At 45.1% G+C, this 16,711-nt stretch overlaps 3 protein-coding genes across 3 annotated transcripts; 2 read left to right on the plus strand and 1 right to left on the minus strand.

Moving 5' to 3' along the window:
• Nucleotides 1-306: 306 nt before the first annotated feature.
• HOO65_070029 (Vegetative incompatibility protein HET-E-1) lies at nucleotides 307-3,919 on the minus strand (the record flags this gene model as incomplete). Its single annotated transcript, XM_071004832.1, has 7 exons — nucleotides 307-1,065; nucleotides 1,125-2,647; nucleotides 2,706-2,784; nucleotides 3,083-3,257; nucleotides 3,320-3,601; nucleotides 3,670-3,808; nucleotides 3,865-3,919. The coding sequence occupies 7 exons, from the start codon at nucleotides 3,917-3,919 to the stop codon at nucleotides 307-309; spliced, it is 3,012 nt and encodes a 1,003-aa protein (XP_070856747.1).
• A 3,040-nt stretch (nucleotides 3,920-6,959) lies between these two features.
• On the plus strand, nucleotides 6,960-7,702 carry HOO65_070030 (uncharacterized protein; the record flags this gene model as incomplete). The annotated part of the gene is made up of 3 exons (XM_071005163.1): nucleotides 6,960-7,125; nucleotides 7,226-7,466; nucleotides 7,531-7,702. 3 exons carry the CDS (start codon nucleotides 6,960-6,962, stop codon nucleotides 7,700-7,702), a joined length of 579 nt encoding a protein of 192 aa, XP_070856748.1.
• Nucleotides 7,703-11,556: 3,854 nt separating this feature from the next.
• HOO65_070031 (Retrovirus-related Pol polyprotein from transposon TNT 1-94) lies at nucleotides 11,557-15,540 on the plus strand (the record flags this gene model as incomplete). Its single annotated transcript, XM_071004813.1, has 2 exons — nucleotides 11,557-12,244; nucleotides 12,479-15,540. The coding sequence occupies 2 exons, from the start codon at nucleotides 11,557-11,559 to the stop codon at nucleotides 15,538-15,540; spliced, it is 3,750 nt and encodes a 1,249-aa protein (XP_070856749.1).
• Nucleotides 15,541-16,711: the final 1,171 nt, after the last annotated feature.

Here is a 16,711-nt window from a genome sequence, read left to right on the forward strand (position 1 = left end):
AGGACATTCAGTACGTCCTCCTAATATCTACTGATAAAAGGAAAGTTGTTTGATTTTTGGTGCTCATGCTTATCGTAAACGTTAGACGAGAAACCACCACAAATCACAGATCTCTTTTTCTTGTCAATCCACGAATATTCTGTATGTCCGACCAATTTGTACTATTAGTTCTGACTTTGGTAAATTGATGATTAAAACCAAAAACTTGATTTACGAAAATAACCGAATGATAAATATAATCTAATGAGGAATGGAATCTGCAATGTTATGGAAAAAGTTGGACTGGGCCGCTTTGATGCTAAAATGCTAAGGATGAGAGGTGGACTTGAATCCTGTAACGGTGATGTGATGAGAGGCGGAGGCTAGCGCAATAGTGTTAGATGAAAATGCTGATTTCTCAGGACGATATGATGGTGGCAGCCAAAGCACGCGTTGTTGATTCTGCATAATCCAGACATCATCCTTGCTAATAGTATAGCTGTGAGATCGAGGGGGAAACGAGGATGCCTTATCGACAAAGGGTGGCGAAGATGATTGTTCACTGTTCAAGAACACTGTTTGGTCCACCATGCCAAAATAGCCCTCAAGGGTCTGCAGACACGCACCAGAAGTCGCATCCCAGATCTTGACTGTGGAGTCACCTGACCCTGATGCCAGTCGCTGTCCATCATTCGAGAAGACCACTGAATTCACAGGATAACCATGGCCCGCAAGAGTGTGCAGACACGCACCAGAAGTCGCATCCCAGATCTTGACTGTCTTGTCACCTGACCCTGATGCCAGTCGCTGTCCATCATTTGAGAAGACCACTGAATTCACAGCATCACCATGGCCCTCAAGAGTCCGTAGGCAGACATCCCAGTTTTCTTCCACTCGTGGCTTCGGCTCAATCCAGTCTGGTTCTTCATGCCTGTATATTTGCCTTATCAAGCTATTTGTGGGACTGAATATGAGAGCCGAAACATAAACCTGCAGTGGCGCAGTTTCAATAACTCCCCCATAAGAGAGGAGGAATCGTTGAGCGTCTTTCACAATTCCTTGGAGATCTTGCGATGCTTTCTTCTGCTACACATTGTTAATCACTGTTCCATCGCAGTCCTTCTTTTCATCACAAATTTACTTACCAAAAACGGCGTCAGCTTTTCCATTATCCTTCCAGCACTTGAAATGGTGCGCAGAAGGCTGATTGCCTCTAACCACTGAAGGTACTTTTCTTTAAGAAAGGCCAAGATCCTATCATTCACATTGACTGCATCATCTGCTGCAGACTCGCAAAGATGATCAGCCCAGAAGATGCAGAAATACTGAATAGGAGCTAGTGGATTAGGCTCAGGGACTGAGACCTCATCAATCAGGCACCCGGGTGCCTGCAATCCGTAAATGTCACGCTGAAGCTTTTTGTGCAGTATATCAAGTGATCGCAAGAGGACCTTGTGGTGCTGGTGTGACAATCCAAAGGGTAGGATCTCTTGCAATGCCTTATTCTGAAAATAGTCCTTCGCTGACTGGTGCACAAAAGACACAACATTGTTATGAATTGTCAAGAAAGACCCGCACGAGGCGATGAGTTCTTCCACTTCTATTGTTCGCTCGTCTTCAAGTCCTTCGACAAGGACACGCAGCTCGTCCAAAGTGAGAGGTCGGTACACAATCAACACATAAGCAACAATATCTTTACAGAGCTGTGCATCCTTGGACTCGGAGATGTTCATCATCATTCGCTGGTACAGTGGATCAAGCCCAGGTGGGAGGGACTTCATCGTATCCAACATGTGCCGGTTTCTGACTTGTGAGTTGGAAAGCTCGTGGCAAACCAGGGCTACCCAGAGGAAAGTACCGTTTGAATTCGTCTTCAAATATTCGAGTATGGCCGCCTTCTTCGCCTCATCGCATTTTTTTGTGCGCATAAGTTGATCCACCTTGAACTCGATAAACGAATCGACTGCCGCAGAGACTGAATCTTGGTTTATTTCAAGGTGTATCTTGACCTTATGCTTCGCATCTTCTAGGGCGTCTTGAATATCTAGCCAATTGCGGCTCGACACAATCCATTTGACTGGTAAGGGCTTGATGATAAATTTTAGCAGCTTTGGTCGATCTGCACTGCACTCATCCAGGCCGTCGACAATAAGAATGACATCCTTGACGCCAGGGTCGTTCACCATCGCGGTTAGTATGTCGCAAAGATCGTGCCAAGGCATTTCAGTTTTGAAAAGCTCTCTCTTGTAATCATACTTTTCTCGCACATGTTTGATGAGCCGTGGATTGCAGCGTGCCAGATGATGTATGAGGCCTCGCAGTACAGAGGTAGCCGTATTGTGCCGATTGCTTGTAGCTTGGCAAAAGAAGTAGGACAGAGTCGATGAATTTTCCAGCATCAACTCATCGATGATGCCACAGAGCAGCATTGTTTTGCCCTTGCCGGGATCTCCTTTGATCCAGAGTATTTGTGATTCGCTTCCTTTTCGGAACTGTTCGAAGCTGTTGTGGCTGATAATCCATTTATAGGAGTCTTCGAGTAACCCCCCCTTTGTGCTTTCAATAGTTTTCTTGTCTGTGCCGGGATCGGCGATGAAGAGATCAGAGAGGCATTGCTTATCGTTTTCGTCCATGTCGTAGTTTTGTTGACCTTCTGTTTGATCATTTCCTGCCACGTAAGTATTAGCTCAAATCTAAACAAATTTGTCAAACGGGTCGAGTAATACCATTTGCAACCAAAGCGTTGACACAGTTAGTAACAAGGTCGTCATTCTCCTTGAGATAGTTTTCTGTATGTGCTGCGATCTGACTAGATAAGGTAGAATCTAACAGAGTAACATCCTCAAGACCAGTTATGACGTTGAGTCGGTGATAATTGTTTGTGCCTCTATATCTATGTTTGAGGCGTTGGTCGACGCCTTTTGAGCTTGACACCATTTTCTCAAAAGCCGAGGTTATAGAGCTTCGCAAATTCTTAATTTTAACGACATCGCCAAGGCCTGTGCCAAGGCTCACGGCTATCGTCTCGTGGCGTGGAAAAAGCTTCTCGGCCTCCTTGATGAGGGTCTCACACGGATTATTGTTGCCAAAAGCCTGCGTCGACGAATTCAATACGCTCTCGACCAAGTTCGATAGGCTTGAAAAAGGCTACAGCTGCGGATGTCGCCCTTGCAATCTCCCAAACCGTGCATTCGGCAAGCCTTGCACTAGGTGGAGGATATGTTGTGAAAATTGTCGGGAGTGCGTCAAGATTATCCTTGGTTACGGCCAGCACGGCGCTAAGAAATAAATGTGAGATGTTGGATGTGAGTTCTTCTGGCTGGATAAGGCTCAAACTTACGTCTTAACACAGTTTTCTTCGTAGAAGCACAAGTCGCCATGCGTACAATTACTGGGTGTAGAGGTTGTTCTTTCTCTGCGCTGTTCGACGCATGATGCCTCACAGCAGTTCTCCCGAATTGCTACCTTGATAGCAGCCTCCAGTTTCTTGTCTGAGAAGGCATATTTCCGCCACTTGAATATTTTGCGCTCCTCACAGAAGCCAGTCTCCGAAAGTTTCTTATATGCTTTAATCGATTCGTCAACATTCATTTTTAGCCGCCCAAGCATAATAGCGATGATGCTGCGATAGTCTTGTTAGCAAATTACTCGTAAGATAAAGGTAGAACTTGGACCTGGTAAAAGTCATACCCTCCAGTGCCTGTACCACCAATAAGATCAAATCTATCACAGGGCTTTGGAACTTCAGGTAAGTCTTCTACCTGCTGGATACATTCCATGATCTTTTCTAGAATCAGTAAGCTCGAGAGCCCACGAACACCACCGCCATCTATACAAATCAGTGACATGAAAGCACGCGAGTTTTATACGAATAAAGGGGCGTACCGATAGAGAGGATTCTTTTTGGCGGCCCAGTAGCTGGCCTCATAGATGAATCCATGACTGTTTGGTTCATACTGCAAAGCTGTAGAAATAGGAGTCTGTAATCAAGATAGAATATAGATGTAACAAAAAGAGCTGGCTGAAGAAAACGATATGGATGTACGCAATAGCTGTACTATGAATTTCGTGGTAAATAGCTTGGTAGCAACAACGACAAAGGAGGAGAAACAACAGAGACAAGAGAGACAGGGGAATGGGAAGCACACCATGAAGTGAGGGGAAGGACAGCAACTCGCCCAGTTTATTACATATGCAAAGATCAGGATGCTGTTGGCGATGATTGGCTCAACGTGCAGCTTTTGGTGGCCAACTACGCAGTGTAGTATTTTTGTTAATAACCTAGGTCAGGGTTACCAGAATTTCTGACCCTGATCCAGTTCACCCAAACTCTAGGGTTAGTATCAGACATGGGTCTTCCAAGGCCCATGTGCCTGATCTGAGATCCACGCTTCAGACTAGACCTAGATAGACACAGAACAACTTCAACAATCACTTATTTCTTCTTCTTTTCTTCACAGGATATTCAGTACGTCCTCCTAACATCTACTGTTAATTTTCGCTATGCAACATGGTGCAATAACAGTTTGTAGCACAGTCTTTTTTTAGTGCCATGCCCAATCCTATTGAATTTAACCAAGCATAAATGACGTAACGTACACGATAAGCATGCACACCGAAAAAATCAACACCCAAGACAGAACATGGCATAAAAGCACAACAAAGCATCTAAACAATTGGAACTGAGTGCTATGTTCTTCTACAGACATTGTAGAAACTATCTGACATGTTCTTGCATTGTGACCAGTTCTGTCACATGTCCTACAGTGCCTTTCATTCACTAGCCCCGACCCTCCTCGACCACCACTTCTCGATAACTCCCCCTCTATCTGTGTGCTAATGTCCTTTTGATCAATCGCCAGCCTACCATCACCTATAGTCATTGTTCCTGTATCCTGTAGCCGCCTTCTTTTTGCTGTGCGCTGCTTGCCAAGGGCCTCGTTTGACTGTCGAAGCGTCTGGCTCTCAGACTTCAATAATGTCATTTGATGCATTATTGCCTTTGTTCCCTTGGAAAATGACTTCAGGGCCTCAAGAGTAGATGCTGGAGAGCTACTTTGATCCTGCCTGATTCGTCTTTCGAGGTATTCAGATTGAGAAATGGTCTTAAGTACTGTCTTTGGTGTCCTGGGAACCTGGCCTCATCCTCGAGCGGTGTTGGGGTCTGTAGCCGCACATCAAGCTTAGAAATGACACTTTCAGGATCTGAAGAATCAAGTCCAGCTCCTCTAACTCCCCCCTTGATATTCTTTTCTGTCATGGTGGCTTGATGGGCAGCATAAAATGCTGCAAAGAAGTCAGTCTTGGAAACTTGGGTTATCGAACACCTGATCAGATGCTCGATTTCTTGAGCATATGCCTTCTTGAGAGGTCCCAAGCAGCTAATATCAAGAGGCTGGAGTATATGAGATGAATGAGATGGCAGACAAAGTGTGGTAATGTTGTTGTCCTTGCGGTGTGCCTCAAAGTCAACTGAGTGGTGGCTTTCCTGACCGTCGAAGATCAGAAAGCGATATCGACCACTAGATCATGCCGAGATTGATTACCATTGTGCTGGCGATGTAACTTATAATAGCCCACTTTGTATGTCTTTGCAACCTGTCGGAGACTTAATTCTCAGTCATTTTGAAGGGCTTGAAGAGCAAGAAGTATATTACCCTCATTATCTGGTTGGGGCATATCTAATGGTTGATAATTGTCAGTAACCTTAGTCACGGTTACCAAGATTGCTGACCCTGATCCAGTTCGCCCTTACGTTAGGGTTAGCATCAGACATCAAGGGTCTTCATCCAAGGCCCAAGCGCTCGACCCAGAACATGGTAGTAACGGATATATAAACCGGCCGAGATCCGTCCCTAGACTTAGGTAGAGATAGAACAACATCAATAATCACTCATTTCTCCTTCTTTCTCTTCTTCACAGGACATTCAGTACGTCCTCCTGATATCTACTATCAATAATTGATTGATCAAATGGAAGAAAGTAAAGTTGTTTGATTTCTGGTGTGCATACATGCTTATCGTGTACGTTACACTTATAAACATGCAAATCCTAAAAAGTGCAATTTCCAACGTGGGGCCCAAGAAATTCGCCTATACCACACTAGCTTGTCATGCTATGGTCTCCCCTCTGCATATGTGTATGTATGGCAAAGGAATCACAAAGCCAGAGGTAGAAGCAGTAGTGGAACGGGAAGAAGTGATAATGGCCTAGGGTCAGACTAGAAGACTGGCTATGCAATCAGGTAGATGGTGGTCTCATGTGTAGGCCTAGTGCCACGAATTGACCATAGCTTTAGCAGTTTTACATGTATGCAAGTATAAGAGGCATAATTAGGAAAAATTCTTCTTATTTCTAATACTCAAGCATACAAGCCTTCACCTAGACCTTGGGGCCCCGGACTTAACCCAAGGTCCCCCCACATTATTTGCCCTGTTAAAAGCTTCTTTAGTCATAGCCGGCCGGGCCTTGGAGAAAACTAGAGAAACACACGGGCCGGCGGATGGCATCTAGCAAGCGCCCACAACATATAGAGAACTCAGAAAATAAACACTAAGCCAGGGGTCTAGAGCACGATACAACGTCAGATGCCAATGCTAGCCAAAAGAAAGGCCTTGCAAAAGCTGGAGGAGAAAAGGAAATACAGTCAGGTTGACTAAGATTACGAAATGAAAATCCCAGCTTTGAGCATGAGAGAAAAGAAGTCGTGCACACCAACTGTCAAGTGACCTGACTATCACAGCTAGAGTGAAAGTGTGTGTACATGGCCCCACACTGCTAAGTAGGACATGGTCATATTATCAAAGATGTCTCATGGCATATAAGAAGGGCACGATGTCACTGGTAGAATGGGGTTTTAAAACTTGTCTTCATTGCAATCATCGCCTTCAACTTCATCTTCTCTTTACCAACTTTGCAACGTTTCAACTCTCATACCACTTACATCTTGTTCACAATACTTCTTCTTTCCCACTACAAAAATGATTTCCACTACTACTCTCGTCCTTGCTCTGGCTTCCACTGCCTTTGCTTCTCCCCTTGTTGCCCGCACTGGTGAAGAGGTCAAGCCCCTTGAAGTCTCTGATATGGAGGTTTCTTGTGTCAAAACTGCTCCCAGCGATCCTCTGTTCTACTGTACCTTGCAATGTAAGTTAAGATGAAGGAGCTTCACTGAAAATTCATAGTGATAGATCAGTCTCACTTCTATATCTACACAACTATACTGACAATCACTCTTTTTTCCCAGATGACTTGAACGACCCCAATGTCATTGATGCCAAGCCCAGTATCCGGCCCAAGGCTACTTGCACCCACCACTGGAACTGGGATGGCAAGACTGCTGAGAATGGTTTGGAGAACAGCTATGAGACTTCTACTCTGGAGTGCTTCTCTGACGGCGTTGGCCGCAATATCAGATCTGGCCTGTACCATTTCTCTTCACCTACAGACATCCAGCTAACCCTGCACTCTTCTTACTACAAGGATTAGTAAGTCACCAGAGAACAGCTGTAAACTGTTGAAAAGACCACTAACAGTTTTATTCAATTATAGTGATGCCAAGTTATTCATGAATCTGTACTATGCCCATGTTACTGTTGCAGCCCTCAAGTGTACCGAGGACTCTGAGATGTCCAAGACCTGGTCCTACAAGAGTGTCCAGACATTTGAGAACCCTAGTGTCTTCTCTTACCCCCCCACCAAACCTGATGAAACAGCTGCTTAGAGCTTAATGTAGCATAGGTTTGGAAATAAGTTAGTTCATAGCATAGCTAAACAAGAGAAATATTTCTATGTTGGCGTAACAGAGAAGATACAATGCATCCCATAAGAACAATAATGTGAGAAACAGCTGAATAATACTTGGTGCTTTATTTATAGTTTAGAGCTTACAAGGAAGTCAGGGATTCTGTAACAGCCAAGTTAGTGCAGCCAATACAGACAATAGTCCAAACTGAGAGGACATTCTGAAAGCCCTTGAGATGAGAAGAAAAGAGATCGTTGATTATAGTTGTTGTTTGTCCATGTAAGTCTTAGTCGAAGTGCAGATCTCAACCGATTATGTATTCTTCACTGCAGTGTCTAGACTGAACAAATAGGCTTGGAAAAGGCCCTTTGTGTCTGTCTTTTCTTTTTTTCTACAGTGTCACTGTATCAGTAACCTAAGTCAGGACTACCAGCATTGCTGGTCTTGATCTAGTTCGCCCAAACATCAGGGTTGCAATCAGACATAAAGGGCGTCTTTCCTCCAAGGCCCATGTGTTTGATTTAGACATGGTAGTGATGGTTTCATGAATCGGGTGAGATCCGCTCTTCAGACAAGAAACAGATGGAGATAGAACAATTTCAATAATCACTAATCCCTCCATCCAGAACATTCAGTACGTCCTCTTCATATCTACTGTTATACTGAAACTTGAAAGGCATCTTGTTATGGGCAAGGAAATACTACGTTGATTCCATATGAATAGGCTTTATTGTCAGATGAGGAAGAAAAGGAAGAATAATTGGGACACCGGCCTTAACTTCAAAGCACAGCGCCAGGAGATGGCAACCCAGGCACGCAAGACAGCAAACGTGCTGCAGTCCACAGCAGCACGCCCCTCCCTTGATGTCGGATACTAACCCTAAGGTTGGGCAAACTGGATCAGGGTCAGCAATCCTGGTAACCTTGACTCAGGTTACTGACAAGTTTAACAAATACAAGTAGTTTCACGACACTTATCATGCATGTTAACAAATAGACATTCTTCTAGACGCGTAGAGCCAGCTGATTGTCACAGTACAAGCCATGATTCTTGTGCAAAAGCTTGATGACCAATGCATATGGATTATGAATGATGTAACATGAAGAGGCGATCAGGAAACCTCGCATGGCAGGACCAGCAGAAGCCCAAAATTGCATATATCCTTTGTCTGTAGAGTCTAGGGGGTAGGCTGCCTGCAAAAAGGTGAATGGAAATCACAAGTGAGCGCCCAATCTTTTACCAGAAGCTCCCAAGTCAGCCTAGATAAAAAGGGTCAGCCAGGAGACATAGGCTATCTCATCGAATGGGTAGGATATGAAGAGACAACCTGGGAACCACTGAAGAATATGAAAAGCCCGAACGGCATGCAGGGAGCACTGGAGCAACAACTGTCTCGCAGAGCCCGAGATTGAAGAGGGGGGGGGGGGGGGGTGCTGTCACAGACCGGAGGCTAAGGTCAGGTTCCTTGGGCACCTTGAAGTTTGGACACCGAGGTATACAGGGAGCCGCCGGACCTGGCAGGAGGGGTGCCCTACAAAGGGCAAGGCAAGTTCGCCCGCTATGAAGATAGAGAAGAGATCCCCACCGAACGTCTTCGTCAACTCCCTCGTCTCTGGTTTCCCATTCCAAGTTACACCTACTAGTACTTATTGAAGTTACTTGCCCATTCTCCCATGTTCAACGTGACAAAAGAAGCGACTCCAGGCCTAGCCTTGTCATATACTCTAGAGGCCTAATACTACTGAAAACGAAAGACACTGGAAATAAGCAGGAAGATCATTTAGGAGACCAGAACCTATCAGGCAGCCCCTAAATTGGCTATGGAAAAATGGAATGGCTATGGTAATTTGACAAGGGCTCTGACTATTGCTCTTCTTCCACATTGAATAAAAAGTCATCTGTTTCAACCCATTGATCACGTATGTATACCAGCTGTTTCAAAACTTGATATAGTTGAAAACAAAGAAAGATAAAAGGCTTTGCTTGAAGAGAGCTCCGTACTGGGAATTGATGTAATTGAAATCGAGGCTAGAATGATGCTGGAGTTAAGGTTGGTTAAGTTGGACAAGCTATATGTATATTTGAGTCAAGTGATATTGTTTTATTGGATAACTGCTGCAAAGCTTTAACTATTGAACCACTTGAGATTGGGAAAAAAGAGGTAGGTGACGTGATCAAGAGTAGGCTGTTAGCCAGGAACTAAGTCCTATTAGCCCAGTTTTAAACTTCAGGAGCAATTGTCCATGTCTACAGCACGTCCAACTCCATCAGGACCCTGCTTCAGTTATTGAAGTTGGAGAGGAAAGCATACCACCTCGGCGAACCACTAGGCCTGCGACACGACCCAAAAGACCTAAAGTTCAATAGATACATCAACGGCAAACTCAAATGAGGCTACAATTTACAAACAGCTTTTATTTTGGCTAGATGCTCTGTAAGTGAAATAGCCGAGCTTTGGTAATGGAATTCCTTTTTTGCTAGACGAAAGGGTGGTGGTGCATGATAACGTACATGTATTGTGAGTGAAACACAAATCTCAACTTTCTTCCTAGAAATCACAATAAGAATGCAAAAAGCCATGTCATCAAACCAAAGTCTTCACCATACTCTTCCCCAGGTGTCTGAATTCCTTCCTCACATGTGCCTGCATGATGACCAGCCTTGCCACAGATACTACAATGCTGAACCTCCGGTTACACCAGCCCTCTGACACTTGCTTTGCGTCTCATCCTCCTATTGAAGGTCTTTGGCCATGTAGTGATGTGATGTTACCCTACATTGATGATAAACAGTGGGATCACTCAGGCAGCTACATTATGTGCTTGAATCACTGCAGTGCATTCCTAGCTTCCAAGCTGCAACAATTTTGGCTTTCCACACTTATTTGCGCCTGTGATTACCATTCTATCTGAGTCTTGTCGGAAGAGCGGATGTCAGCCGGTTTATCTATCTATCACTACCATGTTCTAGATCAAGCACATGGTGTTAGGGTCTGCAACCCATAGAGGCTTTGCCTAGGGCCTTTCCCTTAGACGCAACCACCGGAAACAGCCTATCCATTGGGACATGTCTCAGACGCGCCGGAGACGGCCTATCCATTAAGGCCTCTCTCAGACAGTCCCCCCGGAATGGTCCCGGAGGTCTAGACCTTCAGCAAGAAGCAGCACCTCTTCCCACCAGTATAAAGTAGTGTAGAACCCTCCACCATCTGTAGTATTAGTTAGCTCTTTCTTCTTCAACGATTGTTTCTGTTCTTATGCCAATACATCCTTTTGTTTGATTCGCTCCTTTACACATGGGCCTTGGAAGAAGACCCTTTACGTCTGAGACTAACCCTAGCGTTTGGGCGAACTGGATCAGGGTCAACAATCCTGGTACCCCTGACTGAGGTAACTAACACGGGTTCTGTAGAATAGATCTTAAATGTTGAATCAGTTGATTTATTGTAGAATATATCTTAAATGTTGAATCAGTTGGTTTATTAAAGGGTTCAAGTCTATGCTACGTCCTGGAACTATTCCTTTTGTTGAGAAAACGTCCACGAGTGCTCCGGAGAATGTTCGGGTAAATAGATAAGACTGGGTTCTTATCTGTGGGAAGGAGACGAAGATAAATGGAGAGAGGGGTGAACGAATTTTCACCTAACTTAATATATATACTTTAAGGACCAATTTTTACAGGTTATGAGCCTATATCGAATTACCTTCGGAGAACAATGATTGTTCTTAGAAAGCAAATCAAGGTTGCTTATTATATTATATTTTGTTATCTTTACATCATTTCCACTACACTTCAGATCCAGCGGAACGAACCGAGCGGAAAATTCACGACAATGGCGATCAAGCTCGACAACAACAATTGGAAGGAGTGGGAAGCAAGTTTTGTGCTTCAACTGCAGAATGAGGAACTGCATTACTTGCTGGATGAGAATCCAATGGAAGGTGTGGAGAGAAGCAACGGGGGTTCTGGTAGGAACCAAAAGAAAGACGAGGAGCTGGCTATGCGCATACTTCGCCTTAGCCTGAGTGAATCGTTTCAAGTGATAGGCAGTCAGGGTACAGTCCGAGAGGCCTATAAAGTGTTGGAGACGATTTGTGCTCCGGATACCGTTGATGCGGAGTTCGAGGATATGGGAAAATACCTACGGACAACATTGAGAAAGGATCTGAACATGATTCAGAATTGGTATTACTACAAGACGAAGTTTGCACTATACAACACCAAGCAGGAGGTCAACGACAAAGCGACGCTCAAATTTTTCCTGATAGGACTCCCGAAAGAGTATAGGGATGTGGCGAAGCAGTGCTATCGCGATGGACTGACAGCCGAGAAAGCCTTAAAACTGTTGCAGCCAATATCGGACTTGAAGAAGACCGAAGAGAAAATGAACACACGCGGCAAGTCCGGATTGAAGTGTTTCAACTGCAATAAGGGAGGACATAAGGCAGTGGATTGTTGGGCCAAGAAGAAAAACGATTCCCAACAGAAAGCAAATACGGCCGTCAAGGAGAACCAATGTGGTAAGTGCCCTAAACGCCATAACTGGATAATTGATTCCGGGTGCTCGTGTCATATGACGAAAGAGCTAACAGTGTTGAAAAACGCAAAGGAAACACAGGAGACAGTTAGGTTGGCGGATAGGAGTCGCATTGGGGCATCCAAGATTGGTTCAGTAGACGTTCGAGTTGGGAATAAAAGGCTCAATTTATCCAAAGTTTTATATGTGCCAGAATTGTCCGAAAATTTGATATCAGTTATGGCCTTGATGAAAGAAGGAAAATCAGTCCTGTTCAAGGACATGGAAGTTACTATTGACGATGGAAAAGAGAAAATCGTTATTCCATTGAGAAGGGATGACACGGTCACGAGTACGTGTTTGCTTGCATACGACGATTTGCATCGAAGATTTGGTCATGTTGATGACAAGAGGCTGAGGGTGATCAATCCAGACAAAACACCCCCGAGGCCAGAGGATTTTGCGTGTGAGGACTGCTCAAAAGGCAAAATGACAAGGAGTCATGGGAGTCCGACAATGTCAATGGCTGCAGAGGAACCTCTTGACAGCATATCAGTGGATGTATCTGGACCGCATGAGCCTGGGAGAAAGGGTCACCGATGGTATGCGATAATCGTTGACAGCTTCTCCAGGTACAAATGGGTGCTACCGCTGAAGAAGAAGAGTGAAGTCCAAAGAGCTCTGGATGAATGGCGAAAAGGGATTGAACTCAAGATGGGTAAAACTATTAAGAGGACAAGAAGCGATAATGCGCCGGAACTGAAGCAAATCTTCGAGGTATGGAGAAAGGCTAATGGGACGGAACCAACCTATACGCTTACAGACTCGTCAAGTCAGAATGGAATCGCAGAAAGAGCGATTAGGACAGTGAACGATGGTGTCAGAACGATGCTATCCGAAACAAGTTTGGGTGGCAGATTTTGGGTGGAAGCCGCAAAAGCGACAGTGTACATTGCAAACAGGACATTGAGTACGCAAGGTGTCCCACATACGCTCTTCTTTGGAATTGAGCCAAGAACCGACCATATTAGGAGATGGGGATGTCGAGTAATTAGACACTTGGCAACGTCTAAACATGGTTCTAGGGGGAGTGAATCTCTACTACTAGGATATGATGAAAACGTTGATGGCCGGTACGTTTTGTGGGATATTGATGCTAAGAAGGTCCGGGTTACCGAATTAGTGCACTTCTATGAAAAGATGAAACCTAAGAGCCCAAAAGAAGAGAAAGAGGTGGAGAGACCGGAGAGTAGTAGTACTCCCGAAGAACCTCGAATTTTTAATCCAAGGGATTCACGACAGGAAGAACTCACGGAGAGAGATCAGACACATGACGAGATAAAGATGCCTCAAGGTCAAGTCGAAGATCAGGGTAGAGAAGAGCAATCGGTGAAGCCCTTTTCGGAAACAAAGGCTATAACAGGCACGGACACAACACAACTGGATGCAGTCAATGCAAGGTTGAATCTCTTAATCGAGTCGCTGAATCTGAAAATACTGAAGAGAAGACTGAGTGAAGACGTTGAGGTGAAGGATGATCAACCGCCAAGTCAGAGGATCAGAATACACGAAGAGGATGGAACGCAACAGAGGGCCATGATAGCGCTGTCTGAACCTTCCATGACACTGGACGATGCGATTCGACATCCGACCGAGAGTGAGGGATGGAAAGGAGCAATCCAGAAGGAGTTGAAGGCGTTGACGGACTTCAGAACCTGGCATTTCGTCCCTAAACCAGAGGGGTGTATCCCGATCGACACGCGATTTGTGTTTACAAAGAAGTATGACCTTGATGGGAAACTTGAGAAATACAAAGCTAGACTGGTGGTGAGAGGCTTTCGACAAGAATACGGAGTGAATTTCTTTGAGAGTTTTGCACCGACTCCTAGCAGCGCTACATTGAGATTGTTTTTGGCGACCGTATGCCAGTACAACATGGAATGCCATCAAGTGGATGCGTGCAATGCGTTTGCGCAATCCAAGATAAAAGAGGAAGTCTTCATTGAGCTTCCAGCGAATGTTGAATGTCCCAAGGGAATGGTGGCAAAACTGGATCGCTGTCTATATGGGTTGAAACAAGCAGCATACCAGTGGAATGAGGACTGCACAGGGTACCTTAAATCTTTGGGATTTGAGAACATAGTCACAGAGCCGTGTTTGTTGTATCATGCAGGACGAAAGATGCTGGTTTTGCTTTATGTGGACGACATAACCATAGCAGCGATGGACGACAAATCGATAAAATGGTTCAAGCAGTTATTTTCGAAGAGATTCGTCATCAAGGATTTGGGTGAGACAACTCAGATCATCGGGATACAAGTATCACGAGACAGGCCACAGAGAAGACTCTGGATAAATCAGAGGCAATACATCCGGAGGATGGTGGAGGAAGCGAGGTTCGATGAACACCGGAGGTCACCCATCCGTACGCCAGTGGGAGATTGGGGGGACGTCGAGCCAGCACATGAGGACGAGAAGGTCTTGGACTCGAAGAGTTACCAGTCAATCCTGGGAAAGATAATGTACCCAGCCATGATGACGAGACCGGACATAGCATTTGCAGTGTCAAGCCTTGCACAGGCATCTGCGAGACCAACACCCAGACACCTTGGTGGAGTAAAGAGGGTGTTACGCTATTTGCGTGATACTGCCGAATTCTCTATTTGCTTCGAAGCACGCCGAGGGGGGATGGATATCGTTGGATACAGCGATGCCGACTATGCGAACGCAAATGATCGGAAGTCTGTCAGCGGATTAATTTTCGTTGGGCTTGGGGGAGCGATAAGCTGGAGTTCAAAGAAACAAGCAGCGATCGCAACATCAACTACGGAGGCCGAATATATCGGACTAACTCCATGCGCCAAGGAAGGAATCCATCTTCGACGGATACTCAATAAGATTCTGGAAATTTTCGAAACTGGAACTGGGAAAAGTCAGACATTGTGTTTGAAAGACGAGACCCTAGTTCTAGGAGATAACCAAGCGGCAATTAAAATTGCAAAATCCCTGGGTGTGAAGAAGGCGACTAAGCACATCGACATACAGCACCATGCCATCAAGCAATGGATTAAGGAAGGTCGGATTAAGATCGGATATATTCCAACAGCGAAAATGGCGGCAGACGGGTTGACAAAACCGCTTGGTCCTCAGAAAATGCCAGAATTCAGATTGATGATCGGAGTACGAGATCCACAAGTACAATGGCCAGATGTACCCACTTCTCCGGAGCTCCGGGAAAGTGGGGGGGATGTTGAGAAAACGTCCACGAGTGCTCCGGAGAATGTTCGGGTAAATAGATAAGACTGGGTTCTTATCTGTGGGAAGGAGACGAAGATAAATGGAGAGAGGGGTGAACGAATTTTCACCTAACTTAATATATATACTTTAAGGACCAATTTTTACACCTTTTGTATTGTGGTGTCAACCATGTCACGTGATCAGCCACAATAGGTTCGGATAAGTGGGGCACGTATGGGACGCCACTTAACATATATACCGCGCCACGCAACATTTATTAAAGGGATAACTTCTACACTACGTCCGTGGACTTCACCCCTTTCATAATGGTCATGAGGATTCATGATAGGGTGTCAACCCTATCATGGATCTTCAGCCACAAGAGGTATGAATAAGTGGGACATGTATGAGACGCCACTTAACCTGGATAGTGCGCCACGCAACAGGTTCAGTACAACATGGTTTTGTCACTGGTTCAAATGGTCAGAACACATGCATTAAGGGGAAAAGGGGAAGAAACTATCTTAACTATCTAGATGTGAGGAGGGGCTTGGTATGGTATTGTCATATGTAAGTGGGTTCAAGTGGGGGCCCGCTATGTCCGTAGGCGCAGCCCTAACACTTCGTAGCCAGAATGAAGTGAAGGGTGAGGCAGCTGTTTAGCGGTATGCTTATATCAAATTAATAGTTAGATTGTAAAGGAGTTACAGTCTGGGTGTCACGAGGCCGAGCCTTGGAGTCACCTTCTGTGTGACAAGGTGAGGCAAGGCAGGATAATGTGTAATGGAGACTTGAGAAGTGAGCTTGAATTGAACTATGTGAAGTCTCTAACAAGGCAAGGATGAGGAGGTTGACAAGGACATTTGATAGAAACCTTTGCTTTCCTCTTTACTGTAGTGTAGCTTGCCGCCCATTGAAAGGTGATCACTTCCTGAGTTCAACAGCTTGCTTGCATGATCTGTGAGGGCCCTATGCCATCACTCATGCCTGGTGTCTTCTACTGCTTCCGTTTCAGAAATCGCTCACCGCTAGCACTGCGTTGTAGAAGTGCTTGGGTTCGTGCTGATCCTTAGGGTTCTTGTTTCCTGGTGTGCAGTGGAGTGTATCTAAGGATCCAGACACGAGTCTCTGGTCTGTGGCACTGGGAAGCTTGATACAACCAAACGACCAACATGCCGAAAAAGAAAAGCATTGCAAAATATGGAATGAGATTATTCCGGGTATCAGAGCTTGT

Source organism: Ceratocystis lukuohia, assembly GCF_044167205.1.
Source record: "Ceratocystis lukuohia strain C4212 chromosome Unknown Supercontig7_pilon, whole genome shotgun sequence".
Classification (NCBI taxonomy): Eukaryota; Fungi; Ascomycota; class Sordariomycetes; order Microascales; family Ceratocystidaceae; genus Ceratocystis; species Ceratocystis lukuohia.